Here is a 17,500-nt window from a genome sequence, read left to right as displayed (position 1 = left end):
AACATATCATTTCCAGTAAAATCTACTTGATTGACTTGAAGCTGTTAAATAGTACAGAAAATAAACGTATATATTTCTGTCTTTATGTGTCTTTATGACAATGTCTGCTCTTAAAAGCGCTACACAAATAAAACTAAATTGGACTGAAATAAAACAAGTAACTCAAACCCATACTGTTTGTTTACACAGAAGCACGAATCATCAGAGAAACTGTTTTATTAACGTGATGTGATTAGAATGCACGTGTATGACCTCCAGCGGGAAAAATACTTAAGTTTACGAAAGTTTATATTTTAGGAATTTGTAGGGAAAAGTAAATAGATTTGCTGTTAAAGGTCAATATACAGCACACTGTAATAATGGATAAAAGATATATTTTATTGCTTATGTTACCAAAAATGGATAATAATGCCGACAACACGGAGGTGTTATTGTAGTGTCATTCATATTAAACGATTTATCTGAAGTTTATCATTATAATATTAGGATTTGAAGTCATGCAGGTTTGTAAATCCAGGTATAGCTGTAAAAAAAATTTTTTTAATTAAGAACTCAGAAGAAGAAGAAATATGTCTCTGTTCCCTTGAGTTACTAGTTTTTGAGTTTTGGTTTTTGTTTTTTTTTTTGTTAGCCTCGGAGTTTTCATGTTGTTAGAATGCCGTGTTTCCTCAGCAGCTACAGCGACCTGTTATTGCTGTTTGTGTCCTCGTTGAGTTCAGTTTACGATCCAGCTAAGTTTTACGGCAGCTGATTTTTTTTTTTTTGTGACGTACAGACCTGAGCGTAACGTAGCAACAGTCACTCGAGCGCACATTAATCAGGTTGTAGTTCTGCACTGATTCACTGTTTAACCTCCAGCTTTAAGGGCTGCAGATGTTACAGAGTTACAGGTGGAAAACGTCCTCAGTTAGCTTAGTGACCAGAGAACATTCCAGAAGGTTTCAACACTTAAAATCACAATGTGTTTGGTCCTCATCCTGTATAACATACCTGAGGTGAAGCATGAGAGCACACACACACACACACACACACACACAAAGCATGGAGAATGTGCTCTCTTACATGACCTCAGGAGAGGGAAAAACTTACAGAAGAATAGAAAAAATAAACTCAGTGTTTCTCGTAACCCACCTGGGTGTGTGCATTTATACAGTCGGGGAAAAGGGACCTGGAAAAAAGACTCTTACAGAAAAATCAGACTACAGTTTATACTTTATTCTTCTTTACTGTAAATGATTAATTATCTCCTGCAGTGGTAAAGAGCTGATGAAATAATTTATGACGTACATTTTTAAGAGAAAAGTAAGTCAAGACACAGCACTAATCACTTTAAATATTGGAGTGCTGATTAAGTTTACTGAGAACCAGGGAGTTGGAAATCTGCTTTGAAGATGGACCTGTATTACACAAGTATATATATCACCACTGTATCGCCGCTGTAACATCACTGTGACATCAATCTACCTTCACTGTATCATCACTGTAATGTCACTGCGATGTCTCTGTATCGCCACTATAACATAACTACAACACCATTATAACATCACTGTATCGCCACTGTATCGCCACTGTATCGCCACTGTATCGCCACTATAACATAACTACAACACCATTATAACATCACTGTATCGCCGCTGTAACGTCACTGTATCGCCACTGTAACGTCACTGTATCGCCACTGTAACGCCACTATAACATAACTACAACACCATTATAACGCCACTGTATCGCCACTGTATCGCCACTGTATCGCCGCTGTACCGTCACTGTATCGCCACTGTATCGCCACTGTATCGCCACTGTAACATCACTGTATCGCCACTGTAACGCCACTGTATCGCCACTGTAACGCCACTGTATCGCCACTGTAACGCCACTGTAACGCCACTGTATCGCCACTGTAACGCCACTGTATCGCCGCTGTATCGCCGCTGTATCGCCGCTGTATCGCCGCTGTATCGCCGCTGTATCGCCGCTGTAACGCCGCTGTATCGCCGCTGTATCGCCACTGTAACGCCACTGTATCGCCACTGTATCGCCACTGTAACGCCACTGTAACGTCACTGTATCGCCACTGTATCGCCACTGTAACGCCACTGTATCGCCACTGTATCGCCACTGTAACGCCACTGTAACGCCACTGTAACGCCACTGTACCGTCACTGTAACGCCACTGTATCGCCACTGTAACGCCACCGTACCGTCACCGTACCGCCACCGTACCGCCACCGTAACGCCACCGTATCGCCACCGTAACGCCACCGTAACGCCACCGTATCGCCACTGTAACGCCACTGTAACGCCACTGTAACGCCACTGTAACATCACTGTATCGTCGCTGTATCGCCGCTGTATCGCCACTGTAACATCACTGTATCGTCACTGTATCGCCGCTGTATCGCCACTGTAACATCACTGTATCGTCACTGTAACGCCGCTGTATCGCCACTGTAACATCACTGTATCGTCACTGTAACGCCGCTGTATCGCCACTGTAACGCCGCTGTATCGTCACTGTAACGCCGCTGTATCGCCACTGTAACATCACTGTATCATCACTGCAATGTCTCAGCATCATCAGTGTTTCGTCACCGATTTGTCTCTGTAACGTCACTGTATCTTCACTGTACTGTCACTGTAACATCACTGTATCGCCATTGCAACGTCACTGTGTTGTGACTGCAACGTAACTGTTTTTATTATTACATTTATAACATTTTTCAGAGCACAATTAGTACAGTTAAAACACTTTTAGCCCTTATGAAGCCTGAAAAATGATCTTCATTCAACTGTTCTACTTGCTTAATTGTTGTACTCTAATCGTATGGAAAAAAAGCTAATTACACAGTTTCTTTTTTTAAAACAGTATTGTAGTACTGAATGGTACAGTTAGTAGTAAGCCTGCTGTGGTAGTGTACTCAGTAGAGTAGTGTATGGTTTGGGACGCGGCCCGTCCTCCACGCGTGCTGTTGGTGTAACTGAGGAGACTCGCTGCTTCAGCCCCAGTTTTTCCTCCACGCCCTAAAAATAGTCCGAGCTCTGAGCTATGGAAAGTGTGAAGGCGAAACATACCTGGTTAAAAATAGGCGGCCAAAATGGAGGGGCCTCTGGGTCCTAACACCCCCCCCCACCACCACCCGCCACCCCACGCACATACACATACACACACACACACACACACACACACAAACTGAACACTGACTTGCATCCCAAAAAAGTCATATTTAGCAAGTGGCATTAACTAGCCAGCTAAGCAAACGGTAGCTATAAGGACATTTACAGGGTTACCATGACACTTCGCCATTTCCTGTAGCTCAGTGTCAATAGAACTGTTGGCTCTGATCCAGTAAATGTTTTTTAACAATATGGAACTTCCCCAAAGCCACTTCCTGTGATTACATGCTAAAGCTGCCGTATATACATTTCACTGACATGTTCAAATGATGTGACCAAAAGACTCCTCATTGATATTTTACGAGAAATGAAAACCAGCAAACAGTTTATCTAGCAACAGACATGTCAGGAAATTACTCAGAAAAGATTAGGATTAAATGTCTGTTCTAAAGGTTCACTGTAATTTGCTGCTCGAATGAACACACTGAACTTTAATGAGATACACGACAGTCACATGCGTTTCTCTGGACATTGGTAGCTGATGATCACAGTGCTGCATGGAAACCTCGCAGAACCTGGCATCGCTTTACGCACCGACCAAGATTCCCACTTCTTGTGACACTATTTTAGCATAAAGAATCTAAAACTGAACTACAACAACAAATATTACAGTATAATGAGAAAGTGTTGTTCTCGTGTGTACCTGCTGAGGAGTGTGAGACAACTGTGTGTTTGGTTGTTGAGAAAATGTTTCATTCATATTATTTAACAAAAAAAATCAAGAAAGAGGAATTAGTATAATAAAAAACCCTACCAGCTTGTCCCTAGCAAAAATAAATACATAAATAAATAAAGTCATTAAGCTTTGAGAAAGTTCTCCTAACAGCCCAGTTAACTCTCCTCTCACTGTATCTACAGACCTGCAGGTATATAATATGTTGTTATTATTAGCAGTGCATATGCATATGTGTAGATTATTATTATTATTATTATTATTATTATTATATGTAACAAATTTACGAATGTATTTTATTAGTCGTATTATTACTTTCATTTTCAGTATTAATTAATTGTATTATTGTTATTATTATTATTTAGTGATTAATGTATTGATATTTATATGTAGCTTATTAATAGTAATAATAATAATAATAATAGTAATAATAATAATAATAATAATAATTTCATTAGCTCAGTATGGTTTGTCGGTAACCGGTGTCTTTAGGACCCAGCATGCGCGTGCACCGAGACACCGAGCGAGCGCCTCTGAAAAAGAAACAGGACAAAAAAGAGAGAGAGAGAGAGAGAGAGAGAGAGAGAGAGGAAAGAAAGAGAAAAGCGAGCGCCCGGGAGCGCGAGCAGCATTCGCGTGTTGTCTCTGCTAGCGCGAGCTCTCCGTGTCCGTGTCCGTGTCCCCGTTCGCGCGGTTCCGGTGCCGGACACCGGGAGTTTCCTGAGCGGTCCAGAGGAGGTCATGTCGGTCCACAGCACCGGTACCGGAGCCAGAAAGTATTAGCGCGGTGGAGGCAGGTGAGGAGAAGAGCTCTGATTTATACACATTTACACACACATCTGTTTCCACATCTGACTTTAACCTGGAAAACACCACACTATACACAGCAACCATCATCATCATCATCTTCATCATCATCATCTTCATCATAGTATTAATAATAATAATATTAATCATAATAATAATAATCATCATCATAATAATATGTAACAGTTCTGTACTCATGTCCTATTTATATTGTTATATGTGCTGTTTATATATACAGATATTATTATTATTATTATTATTATTATTATTATTATTAGCAGTAGTTATATTTGTTATGTTTATTATATCTTATTTTTAGCAGTAGTGTTACTTTCATTATTAATATTAATGATTATTAATACTGAAAGTTATTTCTGTGCGTTTGACATTTCGCCTATTATTTATTTATTTATTTGTTTATTTATTTATTTATTTGATATTATACCTCTACTGAGTTTTTTAGTCACTCGTTCTCAGCGTGTATGTGAGTGTGTGTGAGTGTGTGTGTGTGTGAGCATGTGTGTGTGTGTGTGTGAGAGAGAGAGACACCACACTCGGCTCTGTGTGAAGGGAAAATTGTGTGTGATGTTTATCGGGTTAAATGGAGGGGAAACTTCACTTCTCGAATGAAACACAGCCTGCTTGACCTTCTGCGGCGTTTGGCCTCCTGTCGCGTGCAGCTGGAGTAAATTTAGAGCCGTTTCTTATCAAACGCATGAAGTGAGCGTGTCGCGCACGTAACTCCTAACCGTTTCTGGAAAATGGCTTTTATTTCTTTTACTTGCTTTTTCATTCTTCGAGGAGGAAAATCAGCAGCTTGACTCCAGAGAAACTTTTCATCCCTCCAGCCAGCAGAGAGAAGGTGTGAAGCAGATGGTGTTTTGTTGGTGTTTTACACTGAATCAGTGGTTTCTGACTGACAGGAAGACGTCTTTAATGAGGGTCTTTAATGATTTTGTCTTTTTTTTGGACAGAGCTGCTCTTTGACTCAAAGAAAAGCGCCAGTGTGACAGTGTTTAGGAGTCAGAACAACTGGAAAAATTGTGTGATTAAACACCGTAAATGTGGATTTAATGAAGTGTGAAGTCTGTATTTTAGTGTTTAAGTAAGTTTAAGTTCTTTACATGTAATCTGCACACGCAATATTTACACAGATGATACAAATTCAAATTTAATAAACATTTTTCACAATTTTTGGTGTTTGTTGATCGGTGGTGTTGACGGTGTTATCGGTGGTGTTGACGGTGTTGAAAGTGTTATCGGTGGTGTTGAAGGTGTTATCGGTGGTGTTGAAGGTGTTATCGGTGGTGTTGAAGGTGTTATCGGTGGTGTTGAAGGTGTTATCGGTGGTGTTGATGGTGTTATCGGTGGTGTTGACGGTGTCGAAGGTGTTATCGGTGGTGTTGAAGGTGTTATCGGTGGTGTTGATGGTGTTATCGGTGGTGTTGAAGGTGTTATCGGTGGTGTTGACGGTGTTATCAGTGGTGATGGTGTTATCGGTGGTGTTGAAGGTGTTATCGGTGGTGTTGACTGTGTTATCGGTGGTGTTGAAGGTGTTATCGGTGGTGTTGACGGTGTTATCGTGGTGATGGTGTTATCGGTGGTGTTGACTGTGTTATCGGTGGTGTTGATGGTGTTATCAGTGGTGATGGTGTTATCGGTGGTGTTGACTGTGTTATCGGTGGTGTTGATGGTGTTATCAGTGGTGATGGTGTTATCGGTGGTGTTGACGGTGTTATCGGCGGCGTTGACTGTGTTATCGGCGGTGTTGACTGTGTTATCGGCGGTGTTGACGGTGTTATCGGCGGTGTTGACTGTGTTATCGGCGGTGTTGACTGTGTTATCGGCAGTGTTGACTGTGTTATCGGCGGTGGTGACGGTGTTATCGGCGGTGTTGAAGGTGTTATCGGCGGTGTTGACGGTGTTATCGGTGGTGTTGACGGTGTTGAAAGTGTTATCGGTGGTGTTGACGGTGTTATCGGTGGTGTTGACCGTGTTATCGGTGGTGTTGACGGTGTTATCGGTGGTGTTGATGGTGTTATCGGTGGTGTTGGTGTTATCGGTGGTGTTGATGGTGTTATCGGTGGTGTTGGTGTTATCGGTGGTGTTGATGGTGTTATCGGTGGTGTTGATGGTGTTATTGGTGGTGTCGAAGGTGTTATCGGTGGTGTCGAAGGTGTTATCGGTGGTGTTGATGGTGTTATCGGTGGTGTCGAAGGTGTTATCGGTGGTGTCGACGGTGTTATCGGTGGTGTTGACGGTGGTGTTGACGGTGTTATCGGTGGTGTCGAAGGTGTTATCGGTGGTGTCGAAGGTGTTATCGGTGGTGTCGACGGTGTTATCGGTGGTGTTGATGGTGTTATTGGTGGTGTCGAAGGTGTTATCGGTGGTGTCGACGGTGTTATCGGTGGTGTTGACGGTGGTGTTGACGGTGTTATCGGTGGTGTCGAAGGTGTTATCGGTGGTGTCGAAGGTGTTATCGGTGGTGTCGACGGTGTTATCGGTGGTGTTGATGGTGTTATTGGTGGTGTTGATGGTGTTATCGGTGGTGTTGACGGTGTTATCGGTGGTGTTGACGGTGTTATCGGTGGTGTTGATGGTGTTATTGGTGGTGTTGAAGGTGTTATCGGTGGTGTTGAAGGTGTTATCGGTGGTGTTGATGGTGTTATCGGTGTTGTTGGTGTTATCGGTGGTGTTGATGGTGTTATCGGTGGTGTTGACGGTGATGGTGTTATCAGCCACATTGTAATTGTCAGTTTTTGTAACTGAACACTGCAGTGTGTATCCTGGTTTAGTGTGTGATATTGTGTACTGATATGGTGTACTGTGTGTGTGTGTGTGTGTTGCAGGTATCAGGTGTTGATGTGCAGGTGATGGGGGACACATGTTCACATAAACTCGGCTCAACGAAGCTCCTGAAGCTCCTCATCATCATCCTGCTCTGTGTGTGTGGCCTCATCTGCCTCCTCACACTGCTGCTTGCCTTCACAGGTAACACACACGCACACACACACACACACACACACACACACACACACACACCCCATTACATCTGACCATATCAGTCCCTTACGAGAGCATGGCCATAACTTGAAAACATCAGCACAGCCATTGTGTGTGTGTGTGTGTGTGTATGTGTGTGTGTGTGTGTGTGTTACACATGAACACACTAATCCATGTTTCATGCTCATCATTTGGCTCAATGGGACGAGGTGTGAACGAGTGATGCGACAAATGAGTGTTAAATAAGAGGCAGTGACGCAAGCTTCCTGTGTGTGTCACCACCCCTCTGTCCTCCTTCAAAGCCTCCTACACACACAAACACACAAACACACACAGACACACAAACACACACAGACACACAAACACACACAGACACAAAGCTTGTGAATCCATTTTATATTGCTCTTTAACTCATTTGGACACCTTTCAATCAATCCACTGTGAAGAGGCCCTGCTAATTCTCTGTGTGCGCACATGTGTGTGTGTGCGCGTGTGTGTGTGTGCATGTGTGTGTGTGTGTGTGTGTGCGTGTGTGTGTGTGCATGTGTCTAAATTTGTTTCTTCACACACTGACTCACTCAGAGTTGATGTTATATTGATGTAAAGAAAAAAGAAATCTGTCTAAAAAAGAAACTTATTCACTTCTGATGATGCATGAACAGGCTGTCTCACACACACACACACACATACTTATTGTGTGTGGTTAAATAATAATTATATTTGGTAATAAGGTTTAGTCACTGTCTGTCTCTCTCTCTCTCTCTCTGTTTTTTCTCTCATTCTTTCTCTCTGCTTGTAAAATCCCTCGAAGCATTTTATGGTCTCACCAACAGAACATTGTTCTGCAGTGTGAAAAAGACAGAAGCATAAAGGACACTGTGTGCGTGTGTGTGTGTGTGTGTGAGTGTGTGAGTGTGTGTTGGGAATTTCTGTGTGTGTCTGGGAAGCTTTGTTCATTTTCATTAGTTCTTCTTTCCCACATTTTTCCTCTCAGTTCATTTCTCTTCTTTGTAATGTGTAAGTGATGCTGGTGTGTAACTGACGCTGGTGTGTAACAGGTGTGTAACTGACACTGGTGTGTAACTGGTGTGTAACTGACACTGGTGTGTAAGTGGTGTGTAACTGACGCTGGTGTGTAACTGGTGTGTAACTGACGCTGGTGTGTAACTGGTGTGTAAGTGGTGTGTAGCAGGTGTGTAAGTGGTGTGTAACAGGTGTGTAACTGGTGTGTAACTGACGCTGGTGTGTAACAGGTGTGTAAGTGGTGTGTAACTGACGCTGGTGTGTAAGTGGTGTGTAACTGACGCTGGTGTGTAACTGACGCTGGTGTGTAACAGATGTAGTGGAAGAGTGTGTGTGTGTGTGTGTGTGTGTATACAGAATCAGTGTAATTGGAGGAGTGGTACTTTAAGAGTTAAGTCCTTCAGCAGATGGTGTTGGAGTGTGTTTTTTGGTGCATATGTGTGTATATATATATGTGTGTGTGTGTGTGTGTGTGTGTGTGTGTGTGTATAAATATACACTCTCTCCGTGGGTTCCTCAGCTGTTGCTGTATTTATATAGAAGTGAGTCGCAGATCTTTTCTTCCCGCTATAACGTCAGACAGCTTCACTCCACACGTCACTCATCTTTTCTTCTTTTGTTCTTTTTATTTCCACATCATTCTCTCTCTCTCTCTCTCTCTCTCTCTCTTTCATTCATTATGTTCTTTCATTTCTGCTACATTGTTCTAGCTTGTCTTTCTTTTCTCTTCATTTCTTTTCCTTCTCCTCGCTCTACACTGCACATCATTTTATATTTTATTTTATTCTTAGATTTTGTTCTAAGGTTTTAAATCATTATATCTGTGTTAATTTATACCATGGATATGAAAAAATACTCATTTCTGATTGGCTGGCAGTTTACTCATCACGTGTTCTTATAAATGTTGTATTTCTGGTCAAAAGTTGTTGTTATAAGTTAGTGTATTTTGTATTTAGTTTATATATTAATATATAAAACATTAAATAAGTTGCTCATCATGTGTTCTTATAAATGTGTGAATGTATGTATTTATTGATTTATTGATTTATTTATTTACATTTTTTTATTTATTGCATTTTTCAGGAATAATCGGGAATGGGCTGCTTGACTCCAGTGACTCCGCCCCTCTCTCCGCCACAGAGGTTTCCATGGCGACCCTCAACCCCCTTGTTGCTGAAACAATGGATCGCCGCGCCGTTGTTAATGCCACGGCGACGATATCGTATATCAGCACGGGAGCTTTCCATCCAGAATCACCTTCCACTGACCCTTTAATGTCCGACTCATCATCATCATCATCATCATCATTTCCATTAGATGCCACACCTACGCCGACTGCTGATTGGTTAATGAGTTTTTCCACCATAAGTGCTCTGTCGAGTGTCGAACCCACAAGCACAAACGCTGACCCTGGTGAGAAACGAGGTTGCACCTCACGTTTACTTTTTCTTCTCGCACATTTCCTTCAGTTCAGCTCAGATACAGTAATTTCTCAGGCTGGAAAGTTGCAGCGTTTTGGATTTGTTGATGTTTGGCTGTGTTTCATTTCCACGCTGTAGTGTGGATCAGGAAACATCCGCTCTGCTCGGCTGCTTTTTGTTTTTCTGGCGTTGTGTATTCTGAAATTTGGGATCCAAACATAGAAGCGTCCACAAAAATGCTAGTGTGGCTAACAGTGAGCGACACCAGGGCCGTGCTAGCTTCATGGCTAGCCACAAATATGCGGAGAGTCTTGTACGTTTTCTTCTGTTTTCTATTTTCTCCCAAAGTATTTTTGTTCCTATAAATATTCCAGCTTTTATTCTACAGTAACCTGCACACGTTTGCACTTTCTCTTGTCTTCGCTATATAAGAGTTTAGTTATAAAATGCATCGAGTACGCAGAAATGTGTTGTAGCTAAGAGTTACACAGCAGCGAGTGAGTAAACTGCTTTAAACACCTCTGTGTCCACCAATCAGAACTCTCCTCCAACAGCCAACAGCCAATCAGAACTCTCCTCCAACAGCCAACAGCCAATCAGAACTCTCCTCCAACAGCCAACAGCCAATCAGAAACTGACCCTGATGAAGGCTGGTGGAAAATTCACACACAGTGTACATCAAAAACTCACACACACACACACACACACACACACTACAATGTCTGCATATGGTTGCCATGGCGATGTGAACGGCCTGTCAGATGTCTGATTGGTGTACTGCTCTCTCATCATCTCGATTCTAATCGATGTGCTTTTGTCGTAATCAGCTAAAGTCCGACTGATTCATTTCACTTTCTCACACACACACACACACACACACACACACACACACACACACACACACACACAAATCTGTGCAATTCTGCACTTAACACAACTTTTTAGGACACTCAGATCCTCACACTACAAACTGCTTCATCATCTCTCTCTCTCTCTCTCTCTCTCTCCTTCTCTCTCTCTCTCTCTCTGTCTCTCTCTCCTTCTCTCTCTCTTTCTCTCTCTCTCTCTCTGTCTGTCTGTCTCTCTCTGTCTCTTTCTCTCGTCCTCTCTCTCAGTAGCTGTAAATCTAATTTATACTGTTTGTTCCTGTGATTTGCAGGTGATGCACTTTCCTACATTAGCATTCATTCTGCCAAAATGGCAAAGGACACTGTCTCTATTCCTTCTGTGTGTGTGTGTGTGTGTGTGTGTGTGTGTGTTTAAGAGACACTGAAAGACAGGAGACGGAGAGAAAGTATGTTTTTGTCCTTAGTCAGAGGGTACAGTCGCGACAGTGACTAGAATCCTGATCTCTGTGTGTGTGTGCGTGCGTGTGTGTGTGTGTGTGTGTGTGTGTCGGCACTGACCTCTACAGTGTGGAACGCAGTGTGTCTTTGCTGTACGTCCCTGTCTGCACAAACGGACGGCATAATGATTAATCAGAGCGACGTGTCTCTGTGTGTGAGACAGAGATACTGAACGTCTCTGAACAGCTTTGACATTGTCATGACACACACACACACACACACACACACACACACACACACACACACAAACACACAGATTAAAGTGAATGTACACAATGTCCTTTTACCCCAGTTGTAGTTCTTCACTTTCATACTGGAGCTATGAGGCTAATGTAGCTAAGGAGTGTGTGTGTGCGTGTGTGTGTGTGTGTGTGCATGTGCACGCATGTGTGTGTGTGTGTGTTTCAGGTGCCTGCTATGACATCACAGAGGCTCAGTGTCACATGTTGCCGTATAACCGGAGTGGCGTGTTGCCGGGGGCGATGGTGGTGAAACGTGGTGAGATGGAGATGTTCCTGCGCTTCTTCACGTACCTGAACAGACTGAACTGTTACTCACACATCATGCTGTTCGGCTGCACCATCGCACTGCCGCAGTGTGTCACCGAAGGGGGCGACACGTGAGTGTGTGGGTGGAGGACGGGGTACACCTGAGTGTTGTGGGGTTTCATTCCTGTCTTTCTGAATAAGAGTGTATTGATACAGTGTGTGTGTGTGTGTGTGTGTGTGTGTGTAGGCGTGTGATTTTGCCGTGTCAGTCGTTCTGTGAGGCGGCGAAGGAGGGATGTGAATCTGTTCTTCAGATGTTTAACGCCTCCTGGCCTGACTTCCTGCGCTGCTCACAGTTCCTCAACGTCACCACGGCAACACCCGGAGTCACGCCCACCTGCTACACCCCGCGCCACGCCAAGGGTCGGGCCTGTGAGTAACACACACACACACACACACACACACACACACACACACACACACAGAACAGTATTCCTGAATGTTTCGTGTATAGTTTCTGTCACAGTGTTAAAATTGTGTGTGTGTGTGTGTGTGTGTGTGTGTGTGTGTGTGTGTGTGTGTGTGTGTGTGTGTGTGTGTGTGTGTGTTTTGTCCACAGCTGTGTGTGGAGGCACTGACAGCTTCCTCTGTGCAACAGGAATTTGTGTCCCTCAGAAACTGGTGTGTAACGGGTTTAACGACTGTGATGACTGGAGTGATGAAGCCGACTGTGGTATGACACACACACACACACACACACACACACACATTAAACACTACATTCATGAATGTACACACACTAATACGTTATCGTTTCTATAGCAACAGCTCATTGACAGTGATGTGTACAGCGGACGCTGCACTGATAATAAACTGATTTTAAAATGATTGATGTGGTGAAGTTTTCTGTAAGGAGAAATGTGTTTCTGTAACGTGTATGGAAGGAGTCTCCAGTGTCAGCGCTTTGTAACAGTCAGAGGTAAAGCTGTAACTTCAGGACAGAGGAGTTTACGCTTCTTCGCGGTTTCTCAGTAACATGCAGAACAAGCTGCGATTTTAACTAGAAGAGAGAGAATAAAGAGAGAGAATAAAGAGACTCTGCTGAGGGAACGAGAGTTTATAGCTGCTATAACGTAAGTGACAACAGGAACTAACTCGTTTCACAGACATTAAATGTAACTATAAATGGATAAAAAGTACAACGTGTCGTTCTTTAATAAATATAAAACTAGCAGTTGTTGGTATAAGTGGAATAAAACACTTTGAGATGTACGATTGTAGAAGAATAAACTGGTGTTGATTATTTTATCTAATAGCACAAAGCGGCTTGCTGTTTATTTGATAACGTTGAATTTACTTATTTACTCTTTATTTACTCTTTATTTACTCTTTATTTACTCTTTACAAAACAGTGATGCTGAGATTATGAAAGCCAGACTTAAGCACGATAAGAATAAACATATTACCGCGGATTGTTGTACATGTTCAGGGTGTGTTAGTGTTAAACGCTGCTGGAACATTAACGAGCTCAAAGCTAAATTCCTAATAATAAAACAGCGACGTCAGAACAGCGGAGGCATTAGTAGTGTTTAAAAAAAAACAATTACTCATCATGCCACGTTTTAACGGTTGCCCCGAGAGACCACACGCTAATGAATTCACACGCGCAAATGAGTCAACACACACACACACACACACACACATCTCTAACATGCCTGTTCTTTTTTGTTCTTTCATTTTCTTTTGTTCTCTCTGTTGCCTTTGATTGACGTTCCAACAATTCCGCTTTATTCGCACGACCGTTAAATCAGCAGGATTTGGAAATTCAAAATGTAGCGTTTGAAAGAAAGGCAGAAAAGCTGGACGTGCTGAAGCGCACACACACACACACACACACACACACACACACACACACTCACCACTTTTAATATTTTACAGGTTTATATGTATATAAAGAAAGTTTACAGGGGTTTTAAGGTGTAACTTTTGTTCTGTTTCGGTTCCAAAGTTCAACATGAGTTTCAAAGATGAGTTTCTTCATAAATCCTCCACGTTTATCACGTTTATAGTCACCTAGTAACACTGGCAGTGCTGTAGCTTCTTCAAGCAAACAGTTTATAAAAACGTGCTGAACAGGTTCAGTTTTTCAATCTCATAAGCAGTAGATTCATCAAAAGCTTTAGATTTATTAAATTATATTGTCTGTAATTTTGGTCATTAAAAGGAAATATTTTAGACCTGAATGTTCAATTTTTTTGTTTATAAAAACACTGGAAGATTTTTAGATGTATATTTTTTAACTTTTGTTTATAACATCTTATCTCGTTTTACTCAGTATTCACAAATTGCTTCCGTTTAATAGTGGTATGTAGAAAAAGTCCGAATTCATGTGACATGCCGTTTTAAATAATTTATGAATGAGCGTGTTATGAAATGTAAGCTGCATGATCTGTCACTAATCTCAGGCACTGCGTGTGGTTCTTACTCTGAAAGTTACAGTTCAGTATGTTTTTGTAAAACTGTAAGATTCTCCTGATTTCTCTCTCCGTGTCTCAGTGTGTTCAGAAAAAGAGTTCGGTTGTGGTACTGGCCGCTGTGTGAACGTGTCTCTGCTGTGTGACGGGTATGACGACTGTGGAGACCTCAGTGACGAGCACAACTGCAGTGAGCGCACACACACACACACACACACACACACACACACACTATAGTTGACCTGACCTTGATTGGGATACTTTTACATTTTATGTATTGTTTTTTATTGTTCTATCATATTTTATAAATAAATTAAGCTAGTTCAGTGCAGAGCAAGCTACCTCTAATGTTTTTGTTGATATATATGACCTTTGACCCCTGCTGTAGAGTGTGACGCGATGAAGGAGCATCGGTGTGGAGATGGACGCTGCATTCCGCTGGAGTGGCTCTGTGACGGAGATCACGACTGCCTGGACAAGAGCGACGAGCTCAACTGCTGTAAGTCTGAGTGCAGGATTAAACTTCTTCTTTTCATGTCCCTACAAACCATGCTTTCAGCTGGCGGTCCTCATAAATACTTTATATCTGCTTCTGTGTGTGTGTGTGTGTGTGTGTGTGTGTGTGTGTGTGTAGCGTGTAAAGCGCAGGGCTTGTTGGAGTGTAAAAACGGACAGTGTATCCCCAGTGCCTTTCGCTGTGATGGTGAGGAAGACTGCAAGGATGGCAGCGATGAAGAAAACTGCACAAAGCAGCTGCGTGAGTCACACACACACACACACACACACACAGACACACATATACACACACACACACACACACACAGACGCACACACACACACACACACACGCACACACAGAGACGCACAGCTGCTTCCACTGACCTTAAGCTGCACACATTTCCGAAATTCTTTACACTGTTGTAGTAGCTGCAGTCTTTAACGTGTAATACATACTTACATACCTAAAATGCACACAAACACACACGTGTGCATATATATACACACACATGCATATACACACACACACACACAAGTGCACACACACACACCGGAGGTTGTGATCACATGCCTGACATACTGCCTGAATCTGAATAGCTCAAACCTGTTCACTGTCATCATCTCGTCTGATTGGTTCTTTTATTTCGGGATGGGAATTCTGTCTCAATCTGACGATAATACACGTCTCCTGTACATTACACACACACACACACACACCAGTTCCATAATGTTGGAAAGATTTACGCTACAGCTGGGGATAAGTTCAAGCACTGAGTGATCAGAGAGACTACAGTCCAGGAATACATCATAACATGAGCCTTGGCATTAATGTCATAAATAGAATATGAATTTGAATATGAATATGAATTCACGAGTGAGGCATAAAGATGAAAAAAAACCTGAAAATTAAAAATTATAAAGAGATTTATACCCAATACTCTGAAATACACAAATTGTCAGGATCAGAACGTTATACTACAAGAATAATCAGAATCAGGCGTAAATATGAAAACAGATGTGGAACGCAGATTGTGTGCCGTAGAACAGGAGCTCTCACATTTACACACAGACGCCTTTAACCAAACACACACTCCTTCACAGGTTCATTTACAAAATATTTTAGAAATCAGACATTATTTACATGTGAACAATACTATTTGGCTCTTTTGTGATCTAGAGAGTTTTTCAGTTCTGAACTTTCCACATATGAAACCCATTTTTATAAAAATTGTCATTAGATAAAACGCGACTCAGATCTTCTTCTAAAAGCCAGATGTTTTTGTGTAAAAATCAGAAATTGATTTTTCTGCTTATTTGTTTCTGTCTCTCAGTTCATGGCTCGTGTCTGCCAGGTCAGCCCAGCTGTATTTCCACTTCCTGTTCTCTTGGTTGTAGTGGTGGTTCCTGTGAGCCGCGCAACACCAGCGCTAACTGCAGTGAGTACACGTGGAGTTACCAGTTTATTCGCTACCTCTATTACTCCCTCCTCTGACTGGACCTTGTACAAGTACAGTAACTTACCATTGCTTATAATATAAATAGAAAGGAACGACGAAGAGACCAACAAAATGAACAGGAGACTTTTTTATTTGGTTGAAAATGTAGTGTGTGTGTGTGTGTGTGTGTCAGGTGGCTGTGAGCCAATCTCATTGGAGCTGTGTATGAACCTGCCGTACAACATCACACGGTTTCCGAACTATCTGGGCCACCAGTCTCAGAAGGAGAGCTCAGTGAGCTGGGAGTCCTCCCTCTTCCCTGCACTCGTTCAGACAAACTGCTACAAATACCTCATGTTCTTCGCCTGCACTGTCCTCGTGCCCAAGTGTGACCTGCTAACACACCAGAGAGTGCCACCTTGCAGGTAAATGTGTGTGTGTGTGTGTCTGTGTGTGTGTGATGGGGTAGTGGCGGTTCTGTACACATTTGTCTAGAACTTTATCTAGAACTGTGACTGCTTCCTGTGAGTGATGGTACCCAGTTTCCACCTGAATACTAATCCCAGGGTTAATCAGCAGATGTGAAATATTCAGGCCAACCACGAATCCTGGAGTATCAGGAACCATCTGATGATCTCAGGATGGGGGTCTAGTGGTTGGTGATGGTGGGAAATGACCTTCCAGAGAGATAGCACCATTGTTCTTCCATCACTCACTTAATATCCAGGGACCCCTGCTCTACCACTGCATATCTTTGCTCCACGGTGAGGAGTTCATGGCTAATGAAGCTCACTGGGAGCTCTTCACCACCTGGTTCTGTTTCTGATGTGTTTCTGAATTGTTTACCAAGTGATGCTGAAGATATGCTCTTCTTTAGTTCACTGCCCTTTCTTGGAGAGGTTGGACAAGGAAAGAGAAATTCACCATAAAGCATATGTAGTATATGTAGTTGTTTGCCCAAGAACGGTACCTTTCATGCTGCAGGAAGTTCCTTAGATCCTCCTTCTTTGTTTATTGAGATCTAAAGACCTCAAATTCAGTCCTATACCCCAGGTACTGTGCTTCAACCAAGCCCAGGTGGCATTTACTCAGGTTGATGGTGTATTGCTCCTTGTAGATGCACAGAGAGCTTGGTTCAACACTCCAGTTAGATCATA

At 42.5% G+C, this 17,500-nt stretch overlaps 1 protein-coding gene across 3 annotated transcripts in view; it reads left to right on the top strand.

Annotated features, from left to right (window-relative positions):
* The window catches only part of corin (corin, serine peptidase), a 26,223-nt gene that overhangs the window by 1,134 nt on the left and 7,589 nt on the right, over positions 1 to 17,500 (top strand). The window contains exons 1-12 of one of the 3 annotated variants that reach the window (XM_053240489.1): positions 7,534 to 7,645; positions 8,652 to 8,715; positions 8,872 to 9,222; positions 9,764 to 10,093; positions 11,856 to 12,066; positions 12,183 to 12,367; positions 12,555 to 12,668; positions 14,492 to 14,599; positions 14,798 to 14,908; positions 15,044 to 15,166; positions 16,239 to 16,343; positions 16,537 to 16,768. In XM_053240489.1, coding sequence (XP_053096464.1) covers positions 9,117 to 9,222; positions 9,764 to 10,093; positions 11,856 to 12,066; positions 12,183 to 12,367; positions 12,555 to 12,668; positions 14,492 to 14,599; positions 14,798 to 14,908; positions 15,044 to 15,166; positions 16,239 to 16,343; positions 16,537 to 16,768 — 1,625 coding nt within the window. In that variant the 5' untranslated portion in view covers positions 7,534 to 7,645; positions 8,652 to 8,715; positions 8,872 to 9,116. Of the gene's footprint in view, positions 1 to 4,332; positions 4,645 to 7,503; positions 7,646 to 8,651; positions 8,716 to 8,871; positions 9,223 to 9,763; positions 10,094 to 11,855; positions 12,067 to 12,182; positions 12,368 to 12,554; positions 12,669 to 14,491; positions 14,600 to 14,797; positions 14,909 to 15,043; positions 15,167 to 16,238; positions 16,344 to 16,536; positions 16,769 to 17,500 lie in introns of those variants that run through there. The other 2 variants (XM_034311999.2, XM_034312000.2) reach the window with 2 other exon arrangements.

The sequence above is a fragment of the Pangasianodon hypophthalmus genome, chromosome 16 (genome assembly GCF_027358585.1).
Source record: "Pangasianodon hypophthalmus isolate fPanHyp1 chromosome 16, fPanHyp1.pri, whole genome shotgun sequence".
NCBI classification, from domain to species: domain Eukaryota; kingdom Metazoa; phylum Chordata; class Actinopteri; order Siluriformes; family Pangasiidae; genus Pangasianodon; species Pangasianodon hypophthalmus.
This window is presented reverse-complemented; position numbering and strand designations above follow the sequence as displayed.